This window comes from Pan paniscus, chromosome 7 (genome assembly GCF_029289425.2).
Source record: "Pan paniscus chromosome 7, NHGRI_mPanPan1-v2.0_pri, whole genome shotgun sequence".
In the NCBI taxonomy this organism is placed as follows: Eukaryota; Metazoa; Chordata; class Mammalia; order Primates; family Hominidae; genus Pan; species Pan paniscus.
In genome coordinates this window covers 17,789,937-17,807,712 of record NC_073256.2, presented here as the reverse complement: position 1 = coordinate 17,807,712, position 17,776 = coordinate 17,789,937, and the positions used below count along the sequence as shown (strand labels likewise).

At 40.4% G+C, this 17,776-nt stretch overlaps 1 protein-coding gene across 2 annotated transcripts in view; it reads left to right on the top strand.

Annotated features, from left to right (window-relative positions):
* The window catches only part of CSMD1 (CUB and Sushi multiple domains 1), a 2,070,470-nt gene that overhangs the window by 1,996,104 nt on the left and 56,590 nt on the right, over window positions 1-17,776 (top strand). For both annotated transcript variants that reach the window (XM_034966977.3, XM_034966976.3), the window contains exons 53-54: window positions 8,970-9,143; window positions 10,921-11,094. In XM_034966977.3, the coding sequence (XP_034822868.1) occupies window positions 8,970-9,143; window positions 10,921-11,094 (348 nt within the window). The remainder of the gene's footprint in view (window positions 1-8,969; window positions 9,144-10,920; window positions 11,095-17,776) is intronic.

The following is a 17,776-nucleotide window of genomic DNA, read 5'->3' as shown; positions in this document are numbered from 1 at the left end:
CAGGGCTCCAGGTCTGTCCTCTGTCATGGGAGACATTGTGGCAACATTCCCACTGGTATATGGGGTTTCTGCGGGAGAAGTGAAACAGTGGAACTTTATTACATTTCCAAATCAGGGAACCCATTTCCAAAATCACACAGGTCTAGGTACTTGTCGGAGACTCTCACCTTGCTGTACTTGCATGTGAGGTGTTCACTCTGCGTGCGTTATGATGTGAAGGTAAATCGGCCAACAAGTACCTCAGGTCTCTTTGAGGGTCCACCTTGCGTCAGTCACTCGGAAAGTCACCACTGACAATCAGTGTGGTGGTTTTAGGTTGCAAACCGCATGACTCCTTTCAGTAGCAAAAGCAAGTGCTGCAAAAACAGTGCGGATAGCTACACAAAGCCAAATCCTGTCTGCCAGTAAGATTCCTCCTCTAAAACACAGCTTTGTAGAACCACTTTCCAGAAAACACAGGTCACCCAGGGGGGCATGCTGGAGTTCTGAAGGAACCAGATTCGTTCAGGAGCCAGTTTCTGAGTGTTCAGTCTACTGGAAACGAACAAACAAAACAACCTTTTGTTCTCTCAGCAAGGTGTTTTATAACTTACACTAAAAGACCTGTGCAGTGGAATTTACATGGAACTCTAGAAACAAAGGCTTTGAGAGGCTGGCCTTGCGGAGGCCCCTGCTGTCCCGTGTTGAATTCTATAAACTGCAGGTGTGCGGCCTCCCCTGGTCTAAGGGTGGGCCACACTGTGCGGGTGATAATGGAGTGAGTGATTTTCCCTGTGTGTGTCCCTAATGAACCTCAGACTCAACTGACCTCACAAAGGGAATTCAGCCACTTTCTGCCCTCCTGACTGCTCTGGCACAAATGTAGTTTGCAGGGAAACCTTGACCAATCAAGAAATTAGGCCTTTCCTCCCTCTTGAGCCTTCTTCCTGACATTTTGCTTGCGACATACTCTATTTCTTTGCTATGAAAATGGACTCAATACTCCATCCATCTTGCTACCAGTCTCTGTGCTTTGTTCAAATGTTTGGTAGCTTTTATTTATTTCAAATCCAATTTTAGAGAAAGATTGTTAAAATAACTCCCCTTTTTCTATTTGAGACATTTTAAGCAAAATATAATAGCAGTTTATAATTACAAACAGTAACAAAGCTTTCTTTTTTTAAGTTTTTTTTCTTTTATTATTATACTTTAAGTTTTAGGGTACATGTGCACATTGTGCAGGTTGGTTACATATGTATACATGTGCCATGCTGGTGCGCTGCACCCACTAACTCCTCATCTAGCATTAGGTATATCTCCCAATGCTATCCCTTCCCCCTCCCCCCTCCCCACCACAGTCCCCAGAGTGTGATATTCCCCTTCCTGTGTCCATGTGATCTCACTGTTCAGTTCCCACCTATGAGTGAGAATATGTGGTGTTTGGTTTTTTGTTCTTGCGATAGTTTACTGAGAATGATGATTTCCAATTTCATCCATGTCCCTACAATGGACATGAACTCATCATTTTTTATGGCTGCATAGTATTCCATGGTGTATATGTGCCACATTTTCTTAATCCAGTCTATCATTGTTGGACATTTGGGTTGGTTCCAAGTCTTTGCTATTGTGAATAATGCCGCAATAAACATATGTGTGCATGTGTCTTTATAGCAGCATGATTTATAGTCCTTTGGGTATATACCCAGTAACGGGATGGCTGGGTCAAATGGTATTTCTACTTCTAGATCCCTGAGGAATCGCCACACTGACTTCCACAATGGTTGAACTAGTTTACAGTCCCACCAACAGTGTAGTGTTCCTATTTCTCCACATCCTCTCCAGCACCTGTTGTTTCCTGACTTTTTAATGATCGCCATTCTAACTGGTGTGAGATGGTATCTCATTGTGGTTTCGATTTGCATTTCTCTGATGGCCAGTGATGATGAGCATTTTTTCATGTGTCTTTTGGCTGCATAAATGTCTTCTTTTGAGAAGTGTCTGTTCATGTCCTTCGCCCACTTTTTGATGGGGTTGTTTGTTTTTTTCTTGTAAATTTGTTTGAGTTCATCGTAGATTCTGGATATTAGCCCTTTGTCAGATGAGTAGGTTGCAAAAATTTTCTTCCATTTTGTAGGTTGCCTGTTCACTCTGATGGTAGTTTATTTTGCTGTGCAGAAGCTCTTTAGTTTAATTAGATCCCATTTGTCAATTTTGTCTTTTGTTACCATTGCTTTTGGTGTTTTAGACATGAAGTCCTTGCCCATGCCTATGTCCTGAATGGTAATGCCTAGGTTTTCTTCTAGGGTTTTTATGGTTTTAGGTCTAACGTTTAAGTCTTTAGTCCATCTTGAATTGATTTTTGTGAAAGCTGTAAGGAAGGGATCCAGTTTCAGCTTTCTACATATGGCTAGCCAGTTTTCCCAGCACCATTTATTAAATAGGGAATCCTTTCCCCATTGCTTTTTTTTCTCAGGTTTGTCAAAGATAAGATAGTTGTAGATATGTGGCATTATTTCTGAGGGCTCTGTTCTGTTCCATTGATCTATATCTCTGCTTTGGTACCAGTACCATGCTGTTTTGGTTACTGTAGCCTTGTAGTATAGTTTGAAGTCAGGTAGTGTGATGCCTCCAGCTTTCTTCTTTTGGCTTAGGATTGACTTGGTGATTCGGGCTCTTTTTTGGTTCCATATGAACTTTAAAGTAGTTTTTTCCAATTCTGTGAAGAAAGGCATTGGTAGCTTGATGGGGATGGCATTGAATCTATAAATTATCTTGGGCAGTATGGCCATTTTCACGATATTGATTCTTCCTACCCATGAGCATGGAATGTTCTTCCATTTGTTTGTATCCTCTTTTATTTCCTTGAGCAGTGCTTTGTAGTTCTCCTTGAAGAGGTCCTTCACATCCCTTGTAAATTGGATTCCTAGGTATTTTATTCTCTTTGAAGCAATTGTGAATGGGAGTTCACTCATGATTTGGCTCTCTGTTTGTCTGTTGTTGGTGTATAAGAATGCTTGTGATTTTTGTACATTGATTTTGTATCCTGAGACTTTGCTGAAGTTGCTTATCAGCTTAAGGAGATTTTGGGCTGAGACAATGGGTTTTTCTAGATATACAATCATGTCGTCTGCCAACAGGGGCAATTTGACTTCCTCTTTTCCTAATTGAATACCCTTTATTTCCTTCTCCTGCCTAATTGCCCTGGCCAGAACTTCCAACACTATGTTGAATAGGAGTGGTGAGAGAGGGCATCCCTGTCTTGTGCCAGTTTTCAAAGGGAATGCTTCCAGTTTTTGCCCATTCAGTATGATATTGGCTGTGGGTTTATCATAGATAGCTCTTATTATTTTGAGATACATCCCATTAATACCTAATTTATTGAGAGTTTTTAGCATGAAGCGTTGTTGAATTTTGTCAAAGGCCTTTTCTGCATCTATTGAGATAATCATGTGGTTTTTGTCTTTGGCTCTGTTTATATGCTGGATTACATTTATTGATTTGCATATATTGAACCAGCCTTGCATCCCAGGGATGAAGCCCACTTGATCATGGTGGATAAGTTTTTGATGTGTTGCTGGATTCATTTCCCCAGTATTTTATTGAGGATTTTTGCATCAATATTCATCAAGGATATTGGTCTAAAATTGTCTTTTTTCGTTGTGTTTCTGCCCAACTTTGGTATCAGAATGATGCTGGCCTCATAAAATGAGTTAGGGAGGTTTCCGTCTTTTTCTATTAATTGGAATAGTTTCAGAAGGAATGGTACCAGTTCCTCCTTGGAGTAACAAAGCTTTCATCAGACACAGAATAGAGTAGACTGAAAAGCTAGTGATTTTCAAAGCTTATGGTACGGAAACTCTTTGTAACTCAGGAAAGACGTTCAAATTCCTGGGTCCCACCCAGTGTACTGCACAGTCCATACGTATAACACCTCAATGGATCTGAAGTTTTACGGTATTATTGTTATTGTTTTTATTATCTTTTGAGACAGAGTCTTGCTCTGTCGTCCAGGCTGGAGTGCATTGGTGCAATCTTGGCTCACTGCAACCTCTGCCTCCTGGGTTCAAGCAATTCCTCTGCCTCAGCCTCCCGAGCAGCTGGGACTACAGGCATGTGCCACCTCGCTCAGCTAATTTTTGTATTTTTAGTAGAGATGGGCTTTCACCATGTTGGCCAGGCTGGTCTCAAACTCCTGACCTCAGGTGATCCACCTACCTCAGCATCCCAAAGTGCTGGGAGTACAGGCATGAGCCACTGCGCCTGGCCACGGTATTCTTATTCCAATGACATATTTTGTAGAACAGTGTGTAAAACAGAGTCACTGGAGCAGACCATTGCATTCTTGGTTCAGTTACTGGTTCTCTCAACCATTTTAAGTGGTTGGTGAATTACCCTGTCCACAGTCATACCTGTTCTCAGCATGGAGAAAATGAAGAATTAAAATGTAAAATTCATGAAGTGTGGTAGTAATTGAATTGTTAATTCGTGCTTGAGCTAAAAGCAAACTCTGCAATTCCATGAGGATATATTTACATTGTCTATCTATATACATTGGATTAAAAATCATATGAATTTACAGTTGCATAGCATTCTTTCCTAATTCTTCAACCATTTGCTTCTCAGTCCTGCTGGGTTCAGATTACTAGTAGACTAATAAATTCACGCAGAAGATTGATTTAAGAGTAAAGTGGGCCACTTGCTTTCTTGCCAAGGTTTTCCTTCCACACTTTAATAGGACAATTTCTGACACACACTTCTCAAGAAATCCAGGCTTCATGATGTCCCAGCTGTGACTGTTGTTGCTACACAATTGCCTGTGGGAGACATTGGGCAGTTTTTGTTTAAACTGAAGCTAAACGTCAATGAATAATAAATAAACAAAGTCTGCAAAATCAAGACAAATCACACCCTCTGGGCTCTGGCATCATAGTGTAAGGTCCACTGAGGAATTTCAGTATTTTATTATCACTAGATGATATTTGGTTTTGAAGTGTGCAGGGCTGCCCTCACCCCACGTTCATTTCTTTAAAAAAAAAATTCAGTGAATAGAGTTGCTTATCCTCCTTTGCCACTGTGCATACTCAGTGGAGTTGTAGCAACTATCTTCAAATAGTGGCAGAGTCACGCAGTGGGGCTGACACCTTCCATGTACTAAGCTGGACAGGATGCAAATGGTCACCCTCCTAGCAAATGTATAACTGGGTCATTTGACATCATAGTCTTCATATTTTAACAGATGCTTTAAAAATATATAACATTTCTAATTTCTGTGGCTAGAATGTCTTGCCATCACCTTTTCCTGGCTAACAAGTGCTCATCCTTCAGACTTTAAACGCCACCTCTTTCACCAGGAGTCCTGGTCCTCAGCATGGCTGAGTGCTCCTTCCACTCGTTCCCAGCCTGCTAGGTCCGCACACCCTCAGGACTCTGCACGTGACAGCTGCTCCTCTGCGTTTACCCTCTGCGATTGTGTCTTATTCCTTGTTTAATCCCCAGCCCCAAGAACATTGCAACCCACAACAAATCATCATGAAATTATTGTCAAATAAATGAATTATTGTCAAATACATGAAGGTGACATAGGAGACAATGTAAAGGACATGACTGCCCAGTGGTGAGGTTATTCTGTTTCTGTTCATTTCAACAAGTACTCAGTGCGTGACTGATATGGTAGAGACACAGCAGAGAAGCATGAACTTGATTACATTTCATGCTGATGGAAGACAGAGAGGCTTTCTAGGTTTTGTGTAGATGACTCAAAACCAAGACTACATCAAAGATATTAAAAGAAAAAGTAACTCACATACAAAGCATATAGAATAATACTATCATAGACTAATAGAATCTTAAATTTAAAATAGAGCTCAAAATTCATTGAGTTCAAATTCCTCCTAATGCAATTTTCCCTTCCTCAACATATTGACACAATATCATTAAGATTTGGGTTAAAGAGTATTCTATGAGTGAAATTGTGTGGTTATCCTCTATTTGTAATAGGCTATAATTGGTCAAAGATTTTGAATGTGTTAAAACAGAATTAACTGATGGCTGGAAAGTGATAACAGGTGAAAAACAGATTGCTATCTCATTGTTTCAAAATAGGAAGCCACATTGAAGAAATAATTGTTCCGTATTAGGAAGCTTAGATACTAGGCAATCCCGCTGATACGTAACTTTTTTTTCTTCAGGCAAGGAGGTAAAATGAAATGTTTTTGAAGGACATCCTCTGTTTTCTTTAGGCATTTGGTGCCAATTCCTCAGAGAACCGGAATGACCATGTGTCAGAGAGGAGTTGCTGTTGGGAATCTTTATTTACAATCATGGCTGTCAGGCTTGCTGCCTGATTTCTAGAGAACGCAGATGCTTCCTTGACCATTACAAGTCCTTGTTTGCCAGGTTCCCAAAGAAGAGTGCAACTTCAAACTATGTGCACTTACAAAAAACTCAGTTCAGAAAAATATTAAGGTTTAAAAGGAGTCCTGTTTGTCTAAGTCAAGAATGAGACCTGAACAGATTCCCTAAAATGAGAGGAGCTGTGTTAAAATGCATCCCTTTTCACATCACTATTGCCTTTGGTCCCACATCCCCTCCTCTTGGAGTGGTTCCGGGCTTCGGAAGTAATCCCAAAAGGAAATGCTGGTGTCATTTTATTGTGTGTTTCTAGAAACTAGCTATTCTATGCCTCACCTCAGAAATGGCTGGGATCTCTTGTGCTGGGCTGATGGGCTCTTCTGGCTCTCACCAGTCCTCGTCTCCCTGTCTCTAGGGTTGGAACGATGGCTCCATCTCCCCCATGCACGACAGAGCACGTTGTGCAAAGGACAGCGTCTGGAAAGGGGAACCTTCAGAGACAATGTCCTCTGTGCCTGTGATAACACTTGTGCCTTCAGGGGGTCTCTCTTCACAATATGGAGAACATTCACACTCATCCACGTTCTCCGCTTGTATCAAGTCTCATATGTGGGAGTGATTGGGACAAATCACCAGAACTGACTTATTGATCCGATTGACTGGAATACCTGCCAATGCACAAAAATTAGCCAAATCTAGCCTGGCTTTTTGTGGTCTAATCTCTTCTACGAGTTGAGGCAGAGATCAGATTCTCTTCTGTCTCTCTCCTCTGCAATGTTACCTTCCTGATAATAAGTTTGTTCTCCAAAATAGGAGAACACAATGTTTCTAAACTTTGTTTTAAGCAGAAATATAGATTATGATTTTAAATCTCCCTAGAAGGATATACTTAATCCCAAAGGAGTATGACAACTATTTTGTAATTTCTCAAATCTGGGTGTGCAGGAACTTGTATGGAGAATCATTGGTTGGGTTCCCTGTTGGGGAAATAAATGGGCAGGGAAAGTCTCCGCCTTGATATTTTGCATGGACTGAAGGCTTCTGTAGCTGTTTTCCTACGAAAAGTTTCTTTCTATAACTTCAAAGATAAATATTGATTATTATTTTTAGAATACGGGTACTCTCACTTTATTGCAAAATTCCTCTTAAAGCAATTGTTTTTCTAATATATTCTTTATTTTCCTGTGAATTAAGCAAAAAGAAATGTTGATGCAACTATAGGAGAGTGACAAAGATGATTATTTAGGAACTCATGGTGAATGTTTTTCCTCTTCTTGTGACTCCAAAACCCATGTGTAACACAGGTCCAATTCATGTAAGTTACTCTTCAGCCTGTATATTTTGTTAATTTAATAAGAATACCCTTTCCATATATGCGAGGAAGGGAGAGAGAGAAAAGGAGAAGTTGGAGGAAAGGGAAGAAGGAAAAGTGAGAGCAGTAAAGAGGCAGAAGAGGGAGATGGAAGAGAAGGTAACAAAATGGTGTGGTGGCTCACACTTGTCATCCCAGCACTTTGGGAGGCCAAGGCAGGAGGATTGCTTAAGCTCAGGAGTTGAAGACCAGCCTGAACAACATAATGAGACCCCATCTCTACTAAAAATAATAATAATAAAAAAATTACTCAGGCATGGCAACATGTACCGTGGTGGTGTAGTCCCATCTCCTCAGGAGGCTGAGGCCAAAAGATGACTTGAGCCCAAGGGATTGAGGCTATGGTGAGCCGTGATGGTGCCACTGCATTCCAGCTTGAGTGACAGAACAAGACCCTGCCAAAAAAAAAAGAAAAAAAATGGTGGGGGTGAGTGGAATAATGTCAGAGGGTCTGTCTCCATGTGGAAGCTCTGTTACTAAAGCTCTTTCAATGCCATGTTTGTCAATTGTTTTACTATCTACATGGACATTCTGTCTCCCCTTAAGTAAAGACGCCTGTCCCGATCTCGCACTTCTTCCTGTTCTTTCACTGTGCACCTGGGTAAGCCCTGCTACCTTTAGTTTCAGCTGTCAGCTGTGCATGCTCCTGTTTTCCCAAGTCCACGCTAACTTCAGCACATCTCTCCCTGGAACTCTAGACTTCTCTTTTCAACTGATTCCAGGCCATTTTTACCCAGACATCGGCTCACCCATAACTCAGATTTTCATAATTGAAATTGAACTTATTCTCTGATCCCTGTCTTTCCATTTGGAATTTCACAGGTAATTTGATTATCTAGTCTATCTGACTGGAAGCCCCCCTCACCGATCTCCTTACTACCCATAATCAGTAGGTTAAGAAGCCCTGTTCATGTTAATACCAAGAATTCCTTCTTTACTTTTTGCTTTGATTTGAAAATAGTATAACAAGGTAAATAACTGAATACGGGTAAGCAAAATAAGTGAAATGAATAGATGGGAAAATCACAACTAGGAAAATACAAACCATTTCATATTAGAAATATTACTTATTTTTTTCCAGGATTTCTGAAAAAAAAAATAAAAAGAAGAAAAATTATATTTAAAAGTATACATATATATGTAATGAGAAAGATTTCGATATGTTGCACCTTCAATACTGTTATTGACTTGATAATAAAAGTTGTGAATGTACTACTTTTGTAAATGACAGATACTCTAAATTTTAAAATTGGTTTTACGTTTTTAGCTGGCCACTGCGGTTCCCCAGACCCGATCGTGAACGGTCACATTAGTGGAGATGGCTTCAGTTACAGAGACACGGTGGTTTACCAGTGCAATCCTGGTTTCCGGCTTGTGGGAACTTCCGTGAGGATATGCCTGCAAGACCACAAGTGGTCTGGACAAACGCCTGTCTGTGTCCGTAAGTGCACTCTTTGTGGACGAATTCATCGAGGCTTCCTTTTGCCACCTTGTCTTTTGTTATTAGGTCACAATACACACCTGTTTAATCTTCACTGTAAAAGGGAACAGCAAACTTTCAGTTTTGCCTGTACAAAGAAAGAGAACAGGAGAGGTGCCATGTTCACGCTTTCCTTTTTTTGATCTCCTTCCCGTTTTGTTTCCTTCAAACTCCTTTTCCTGACTTCACATTTAATTTGCTTATTAATTCATTGTAAATGGATCCCTGGCCAAGTGGTGTCATGGATTCCTCCTCCTTGATTTTATCACAGGATAAACTGGGTGGAGAGAAAAGCTGATAGTAGGAGGGTGGAGGTGCAGAGTCTGGGTCTGCTGGGCAGCTTTGCCGTCCTAGAAACAGCGGCACTCCCTGCCTCATCCGTGTTGCCTGTATTTTTGTCATTGCTTCGTCAAGAATATAGGGAGTTTTGTAAGCATTCTTTCTTTTACTTGAAAGAGGTAAAATTGGCCAGGCGTGGTGGCTCACGCCTGTAATCCCAGCACTTTGGGAGGCTGAGCCAGGTGGATCACCTGAGGTCAGGAGTTCAAGACGAGCGTGGCCGATGGCAAAACCCCATTTCTACTAAAAATACAATAATTAGCCTGGCGTGGTGGCATACATCTGTAATCCCAGCTACTAGGAGGGGCTGAAGCAGGAGAATTGCTTGAACCCTGGAGATGGAGGTTGCATTGAGCAGACATCGTGCCGCTGCACCCCAGCCTGGGCGACAGACCAAGACTCTATCTCAAAAAAAAAAAAAAAAAAAAAGGGAAAAAAAAGAAAGAGGTAAAATTACATGTAATGAATGATCAACCTTGAGCTGTATAACTTCAGCGATAAATATTGTAAATATTGACTATTTTTAGAACAATGTACTCTCACTTTATTGCCCAATTTCCCTTAAACCAATTGTTTTTAAAAATATTGTTTATTTTCCTATGAAGTAGACAAAAGAAATGTTGATAAAACAGTGACAAGGATTATCTGTAATAGTGATGTGAAAAATGTACAAAGTTCACGGGTAAAAGCTTTACTTATAGGAAAAAAATTGTTGACAAGATAAATGAGGAAGAAAACACCAGTTTTATGGCTGTAGTGTGTTTCTGTTGAAAGGGTGAATGATAGATATCTCTCCCTGATCTGTCTTGCTGTTATCTGGGGCATGACATATTGACAGTTCACTGCATTTCAAAGGATCATATGACAGAGATTCTCAACAAAAATAGGAGCTGAGTGTGCTTAGTTATTTTGCTAATTTCATGATGTGTAAATTGATATTGCAATAATTTATACATGGACATTATAAAGTATCAGACAAATCCCATACTGTCTCAAAAGGAGGGTTTCACAGAGTCAGCTGGTGTGTATGGAGAAAATGTTCAAAACTCATGATTAATACAAGAATTTTTAGCATCTCTTGTTTTTCACTGCTTCATTTTTAAATCATTTGGTATTCTGTCATGATTCAAGAGAGAAATAATAATTATGATGGTGAAGAAAGCGTGTTTGGCAGGTGTTTGTTATTTTCCACAATTATATTAAAAGCCTGTAGGGTCAGCCTGGGGTTCTAGCTCCCAATATTCCCTTCTGAATATAAATACCATCTGTAAGCTGCCTGGTTAGTGGAAAACCTTCAGTCCATACCGTTAGCATGCCTGCATGTTTCTTATTAATAATCCCAAGGGAAAGTGATGACCTGTTCATTATTTAACAATGACGTTGACCTGTCTCTCTACAGCCATCACATGTGGTCACCCTGGAAACCCTGCCCACGGATTCACTAATGGCAGTGAGTTCAACCTGAATGACGTCGTGAATTTCACCTGCAACACGGGCTATTTGCTGCAGGGCGTGTCTCGAGCCCAGTGTCGGAGCAACGGCCAGTGGAGTAGCCCTCTGCCCACGTGTCGAGGTAGGAAAAGCATCCAGGAATGAGCCCTTTGCTCTGAGAGTGTTCTAGGCTGCCCAGTAACACCAAAGAGCCTGTCTCCGTGAATCAAGGGTAATGCATAAAGAGTTCTGCAAACTCTCGCCATTCAGGTGTGAAAGCATTTCTGAGAGTAAGCGCAAAGGTCTCCATGGCTTTTTCCTGTCTCGTGGCCAGATGTTCAATCATGAAAATCTAGAATTATCTCCCTTAAAGATAACTCATCTTCTATTTCTCTTTTTATTCATGTATTTACACATTTATTTCTACCCTGTATAGTTAGCATTTGGGGGCCATTATGCTTCTAATTTTATGACTGTCTTTACGAAGTTCTTACTGTTTTAAATTTTCAATTATTTATTTTTTGATTCATTTCTTTAAACATAGTCACAGAGACCTCGGCTAAATCTGAGTTTCCAAGAAAATTGTGTTCTTTTTTGCATTTCTAGATGTTTGAGCTCATAATGTTTAGGATTTCATTTCAATTACTTTCCATTACAACATCACTCTTATTGGTGGCGCATTGTACTTTAGTGTGAAGGGCAAGTATTTTTTATGGTATTAAGATGAAATTAAAGCCAGGAACTTATCAATGTCTCTTTCTCTGACAAGAACCTCTGTTATCCTAGGGCTCCCACGGGAGCTATCTTCAAATAAGCTGATAGCAGAGTGGGAACCCAAGTCATTTAAAAAATGATTAGAAGTTGTATAGAAGTTGGCTACTCAGCTGCAGAGTTCTGGCTCAGGTCTACATTGGAGGGCTTGGCGTAAGCTCAAAGGCTAAGTAAAGACTTCTACCTCCGTTTCCCCCTAAAATACTAATACTATCAGGATCAGAATGTTTGGGTTTTGACCAACACACTGATGAAACCCAGTTCACTCAACTAACCACAGTGCAGAATGCAAAGGAAACCAGGGTGAGGGGGTGAAGCTAGTGCCCCTGCCTCCGCCGAGCCCCAGCCCCTGACCAGAGGAGGGAACCACCCCCGCTTAAGAAGCCCAGGGACATTGGTCAGCCCCAGGTGCACAAGGGTGAGCTTGCTTCAATCACAGCTTTCATTTTATCCAAACATGGTCTCCCTCCAAAAATAAAAACGGAGAGAGGAACATGGTTACCGATTTCACCTGAACTACAACTTGTCTTCTTCTTTCATTGTATTTGTGTTTGTTTTTTCCTTTAATAATTACATGGGAAATATCTGATGTGCAGAATTAGGGTTGAAATGATCTCTTTCACTTTAGTTTCACAATCACAAGAAATAAGAGGAGATGCAAAACACTGCTGTGTTCTCATTCTAGCATAATTCAATCTTTTTGGCAGTTGAACTCTTATGACTGACAACTGTGCAGTGGTGTTTTAGGAAGTATGGAGCAGGGCGTAGCAAAATATGCTCTGGAGCTCAAGAGAGCTAGCGGTGACTCTGTGTGGAGGCCGCTGGACTCCATAGGGAGCAGAGCTGAGTTTGCTGCCCAGGCCTGATACTTCCAGAGTCAAACATCCCTCACCCCGCCGTCAGGTCCTCACAATCGTGTGTGCGTCCGTTAGCAATATGCTTCATTTCTTTACTTAGTAACCGCATTATCTCCGTGAAAATCTAACATGGGAGGTCTTGTGGGTGATCATCCTGAGAAGAAGCTGATCTAATTTGTAATCTCTCATTTTAAAAAATATTTCAGCTCAAATATGTTAACATTATGTTTTAATATGGTAAATTACTAAATTACGTGTTTATATGGAATATGTAAAATATGTCATATGTTCAGCATGTTATTTTTTTGTTAGGATAAAATGTCATCAATTCTCTCTCTTTTTTCCCATTGAAGTCCTCCTTTTCTCTGTTGAATGAGTAAATACATTCATAATAAAATGTTTCATTTTGAGATAACTGTAGATTCCCAGGCAGGCACTAGGTATAATACAGAGAGGTCCTTTTTGTCCCCTACCCACTTTCACCCAGTGGTAGAATCTTGCAAACTTAGAGGGTATTAGGCCAACCAGCATATGGACACTGATGTGGTCATGATGGAGAATTTCCATTTTCACAAGAATCCCCCTTACTCCCCTTATAAACACACCCATGCATCCCAACCTCATTCTTAATTCCTGGCATCCACTAACCTGGTCTCCACTTCTCTGACCTTCTCCCTTCAAGAATGGTATATAAATGAATGAAATCATGTGGTGTGCAGCCTTCTGAGATGGGCCTTTTCATTCAACATAATTTTCCGGAGATTCATCCAAGTTGTGGCCTGTGTCAATAATTCAGTCCCTTTTTCCCGTGGAGTAGAATTTCATGGTACAGATGTAACAGTTTTTTTCACCATTTACCCATTGAAGGACGTCTGGGTTGATTCCAGACTTTGCTGTCACAAACAATGCTGCTACGAGCTGTTATGAACAGGATTTTGTGTGGTTATAAGTTTTCATTTTTCTGGGAAAAATGCCCAAGAGTGTAAATGGTACTGGCACATATGGTATTTGCAAGTTTAGTCTTATAAGAAACTGCCAAGCATTTTTCCAGCACGGCGGTACTATTTGTCATCCCTACCGAACATGTGTGGGCGATGAAGTTTCTCTACATCCTCTCCAGCATTCGGTGCAGTCACTCTGTCTTATTTTAGCTTTCTTGATAGATGTGTGGTGATAGCTTTCTGTGGTGTTCACTTGCAATTTCCTGATGGCTAACGACGTGAGTACCTTATCTGGTGATTATTCCCATCTGTACTCTTCAGCGAAATGTCTGTTCATGCCTTTTGCTCACATCCTAATGGAATTGTTTGGATTTTTTTGTTTGCTTTTTAAGACTGAGTTTCAAGAGTTCTTTATTCTGTGTGATAGTCGTTTGTCGGGTATATGATTCGCAGAATGTTTCCCAGCCTCTCGTTTGACTTTCATGCTCTTCACAGGGTCCTTTGAGCAGCACAAGTTTTAAATTCATCGTCTTTTCTTTTTCTGGGTCATGGTGTTGATGTCAAGTCTAAGAACTCTGTCAAGACCTAGATCTTGAAGTGTTCCTCTATTTTTTCTATCACTTTGCATTTGATATATTTTAAAGTCTGTGATCTATTTTATGTTAATTTTTGTATAAAGTCTGAGATTTAGAGTTTCGCTATTCTTTTTTTAACCTATGGATATTCAAGAGATATTGGTTTTCATATGGTAATTTATTAAATTAAAAAGAAACATTATCAAGAAGGACTTCTATGTTTCTAACCCAAAATAAACAAATTAAAAATTGAATGATAAAGATGTCTATAAATAATTTTCTGAATTAGATTTTTTAATTAATTGATCCTATAAAAACTTGACTGTGTGTTTCTATGTAGCTATACCCACTTTCCATATAAAGATAAAACACTGATGGCTTTAATTTCTACACTTACCACATATGAGTTGTTTTTCATAAAAGTTTTCGTCTTTTAGTCAAAAAGCATCCGTTTTCCTCTGTAAAACATGGCAGTGGTATCACACGAGTGGGCACGATGGCGTGTGGGGAACTGGTGCTCGTTTTGGGAACTGTCCACTGCCCCGGCTGGGTTGTCCGCATGACATCAGCACCTGCGTCCGCACCACAACAGCAACAACAGCAGGTGCACACTTCTGTGTGTGGGGAAAGAATCCAACCACTGCAAGGCAATGTTACTCTGAAAATGCTCATCCATCAATTCCCTTTAATTGTATGCCTTGTAGAATGACCCAAAATGACCATCAGCAATCAGTACACACGAGGTCAACTACTTAGGCTACTTCTTTGGTTGTATGAATGCTGTTTTCTTACTTTCTTCCTTCCTTCTTACTTTCTTTCTTCTTCTTGCTTTTTTTTTTTTTTTTTTTTTTTGAGATGGAGTTTTGCTCTGTTACCCAGGCTGGAGTGCAATGGCGCCATCTCAGCTCACTGCAACTTCCGCCTCCAGGGTTCAAGTGAATCTCCTGCCTCAACCTCTCAAGTAACTGGGATTGTGCCACTATGTCCGGCTCATTTTTTTTTTTTTTTTTAGTAGGGATGGGGTTTCACCATGTGGGTCAGGCTGGTCTTGAATTCCTGACCTCACCAAAGCGCTGGGATTACAGGAGTGAGCCACCGCACCCAGCCTGTTTTCTTACTTTCAGAACAACCATTGACAATAACATCACGAGCCTTGTCTGCTTTCTTCAGTGCAGGGCAGTAACTCTGGGCCAGAGTGAAGTCATAAGGGCCGAGACGGGAGCTGTCTTCATTGTGGCACTCAGTCTACGTCCTAAAACTTTAGCCACGCTCGTCTTTTAAAACATTAGAAACAAAACCAAAAGCTTCCCTTTGTGTTTTACACTAGAGGATTAGATCTATACTATACGTCCCGGGAGACCTTTGAGTGCTTCCTTCATTTTAATGAAAATTCAGCTTTATTCTTGCTTTTGCTGAAAAAAAGATGGATCCTTCTCCTCAAATAATTGGAAGCCGACTTCCTAAAAAATATTTTTAAAGTAGATCCAGTTGGCATCTGGGAGACGCTGAGAGTTGGGCTGTGGTTCGCCTCTGCCTCAGTGCCCTGACGCTCCTCTTTTGTAACAGGATCAGGAAAGTGATGCCGGACAGGGGCAGACGGTAGCCCCCTCTGCTGCAGTTAACAGGATATTGGCAATAAATGCATTGAAGGAGGAAAATATAACCTTACCTTCAACAAGGGGGATGATTTAGAAAACCCAGACAGGCCGTCCACACCCATTTGTTGCTTCAAATTCTGGAAAAGTGTCTCCAATTTAAAAGGACTTCACTAACTAGAAGTGGCCTTTCTACATTGCTTTTAGTTTTAAAACGCACGTAAAAGTTCACATAAGTGTATATAAAGGGAAGCAGATTTTAATGAGTAAAAAAAATCTGCTTTGGGATTCACAAGTACTGGATGAAGCTCCAACACATGATATTGGACAATCCTTTCTTTCCGTGTTTATTTTATTCTTGAGATAAAATTCATCCAGGCATAGTGACTCATGCTTTTAGTCCCAGCACTTTGGGAGGCTGAGGCAGGGAGATCACTTGAGTCCAGGAGTTTGAGACCAGCCTGGGCAGCATAGTAAAACTCAATCTCTACAGAAAATACAAAAATTAGCCAGGTGTGATGGTAGGTACATGCCTGTAGTTCCAGCTACCTAGGAGGCTGAGAAGGGAGGATCCCTTGAGCCTGGGAGGTCAAGGCTACAGTGAACCAAGACACGGCACTTCCAGCCTGGGCAACACAGCAAGACCCCATCTCAAAAGAAAATCAGATGGCATAAAACTAGACCTAGTTTGCTGGGCATGGTGGCTCATGCCTATAGTCACAGCACTTTGGGAGGCCGAGGCGGGCAGATCACGAGGTCAGGAGTTCGAGACCAGCCTGACCAACATGGTGAAACCCCCTCTCTACTAAAAATACAAAAAAATTAGCCAGGTGTGGTGGTGCACACCTGTAATCCCAGCTACTCAGAAGGCTGAGGCAGGAGAATTGCTTGAATCCAGAAGGCAGAGGTTGCAGTGAGCCAAGATCACGCCACTGCACTCCAGCCTGACTGACAGAGCGAGACTTCATTAAAAAAAAAAAAAGCAAAACAAAACTAGACCTAGTTAACCATTCTAAAGTGTGCAGTTCAGGAGCACTTTCGCCATGACCATGTTGTGCAACCATCACCTCTGTCTAGTTCCCAGATGTTTCATCACCCCAAAACAAAACTCTAAGCCCATAAGCAGTCCCTATTTCCCTACTCCTTTACCTCCCAGCAATGAGTGTGGCGTGTGTGCATGTGTGTGTGTGCATGTGTGTATGTATGTGTGTATGTGTGTTCATGTGTGTGCATGTGTGTTCATGTGTGTGTGCATGTGTCTGTGTGTGCATGCACATGTACTATTCATGCATGTGTTTCTTTTAAATCATGTGAATGTAATTAAGATAAGTATTGAAAGAATTGCTATACATACATACTAAAATTTTAAGAAGCTGGTTGTTTCTCATATGGAATATTTAAATCTGTTATATTTATACTGATTTAACATATTTTTAAGAATCTATACTTGACAGTAGAGTAGGAAATAACTTCGGGTTTTCATTGTGTAGTCACCTTCTTGAACGAAATTTCCTGTGACTTTTGTACTCACTGCCTCTTTGTAATAGGTGGAATTTATTAAAAACACTTAGCACCATTTTCCCTCTGTGAGTGTCCATGACTACTGCAGTTCTCAGATGGGAAATACAGCCATAGACCAAATGCTATTTATGTATTTAAACACAGGAGTACTCTTTTCTGAACATCTATTACTTTCACAACATTTGAATACTTCAGTGACTCCTATTCACTCTCATTTTTGCTTTTTTTTAAAAAAGGTATGTTTCATTAATCAATTAATTAACAAGTTTTACTTTCAAAAATGTTTGCTCATCAGGAAATGGCAATTTTGAACCATGTCTGTTGTTAAAAAAATTCAAATTCCAGGTTGTTTTTTAAAGAAATGTTTTCTCTGAGATTTTTCAAAAGTCTTAGGATAAGGCCATATCTGGCCTTTTAGAAAATGATTCTGGTTTCATTTTGATGAATATAAACTTTTGTACTCTTTATTATTTCCAATTAACTCATTGATTGCATTGCCAAAAAAATCTCCAACAGTGACAGTTTCATTCGTAGATGTATATTTAGTGTGTTTTAGTCCTTACC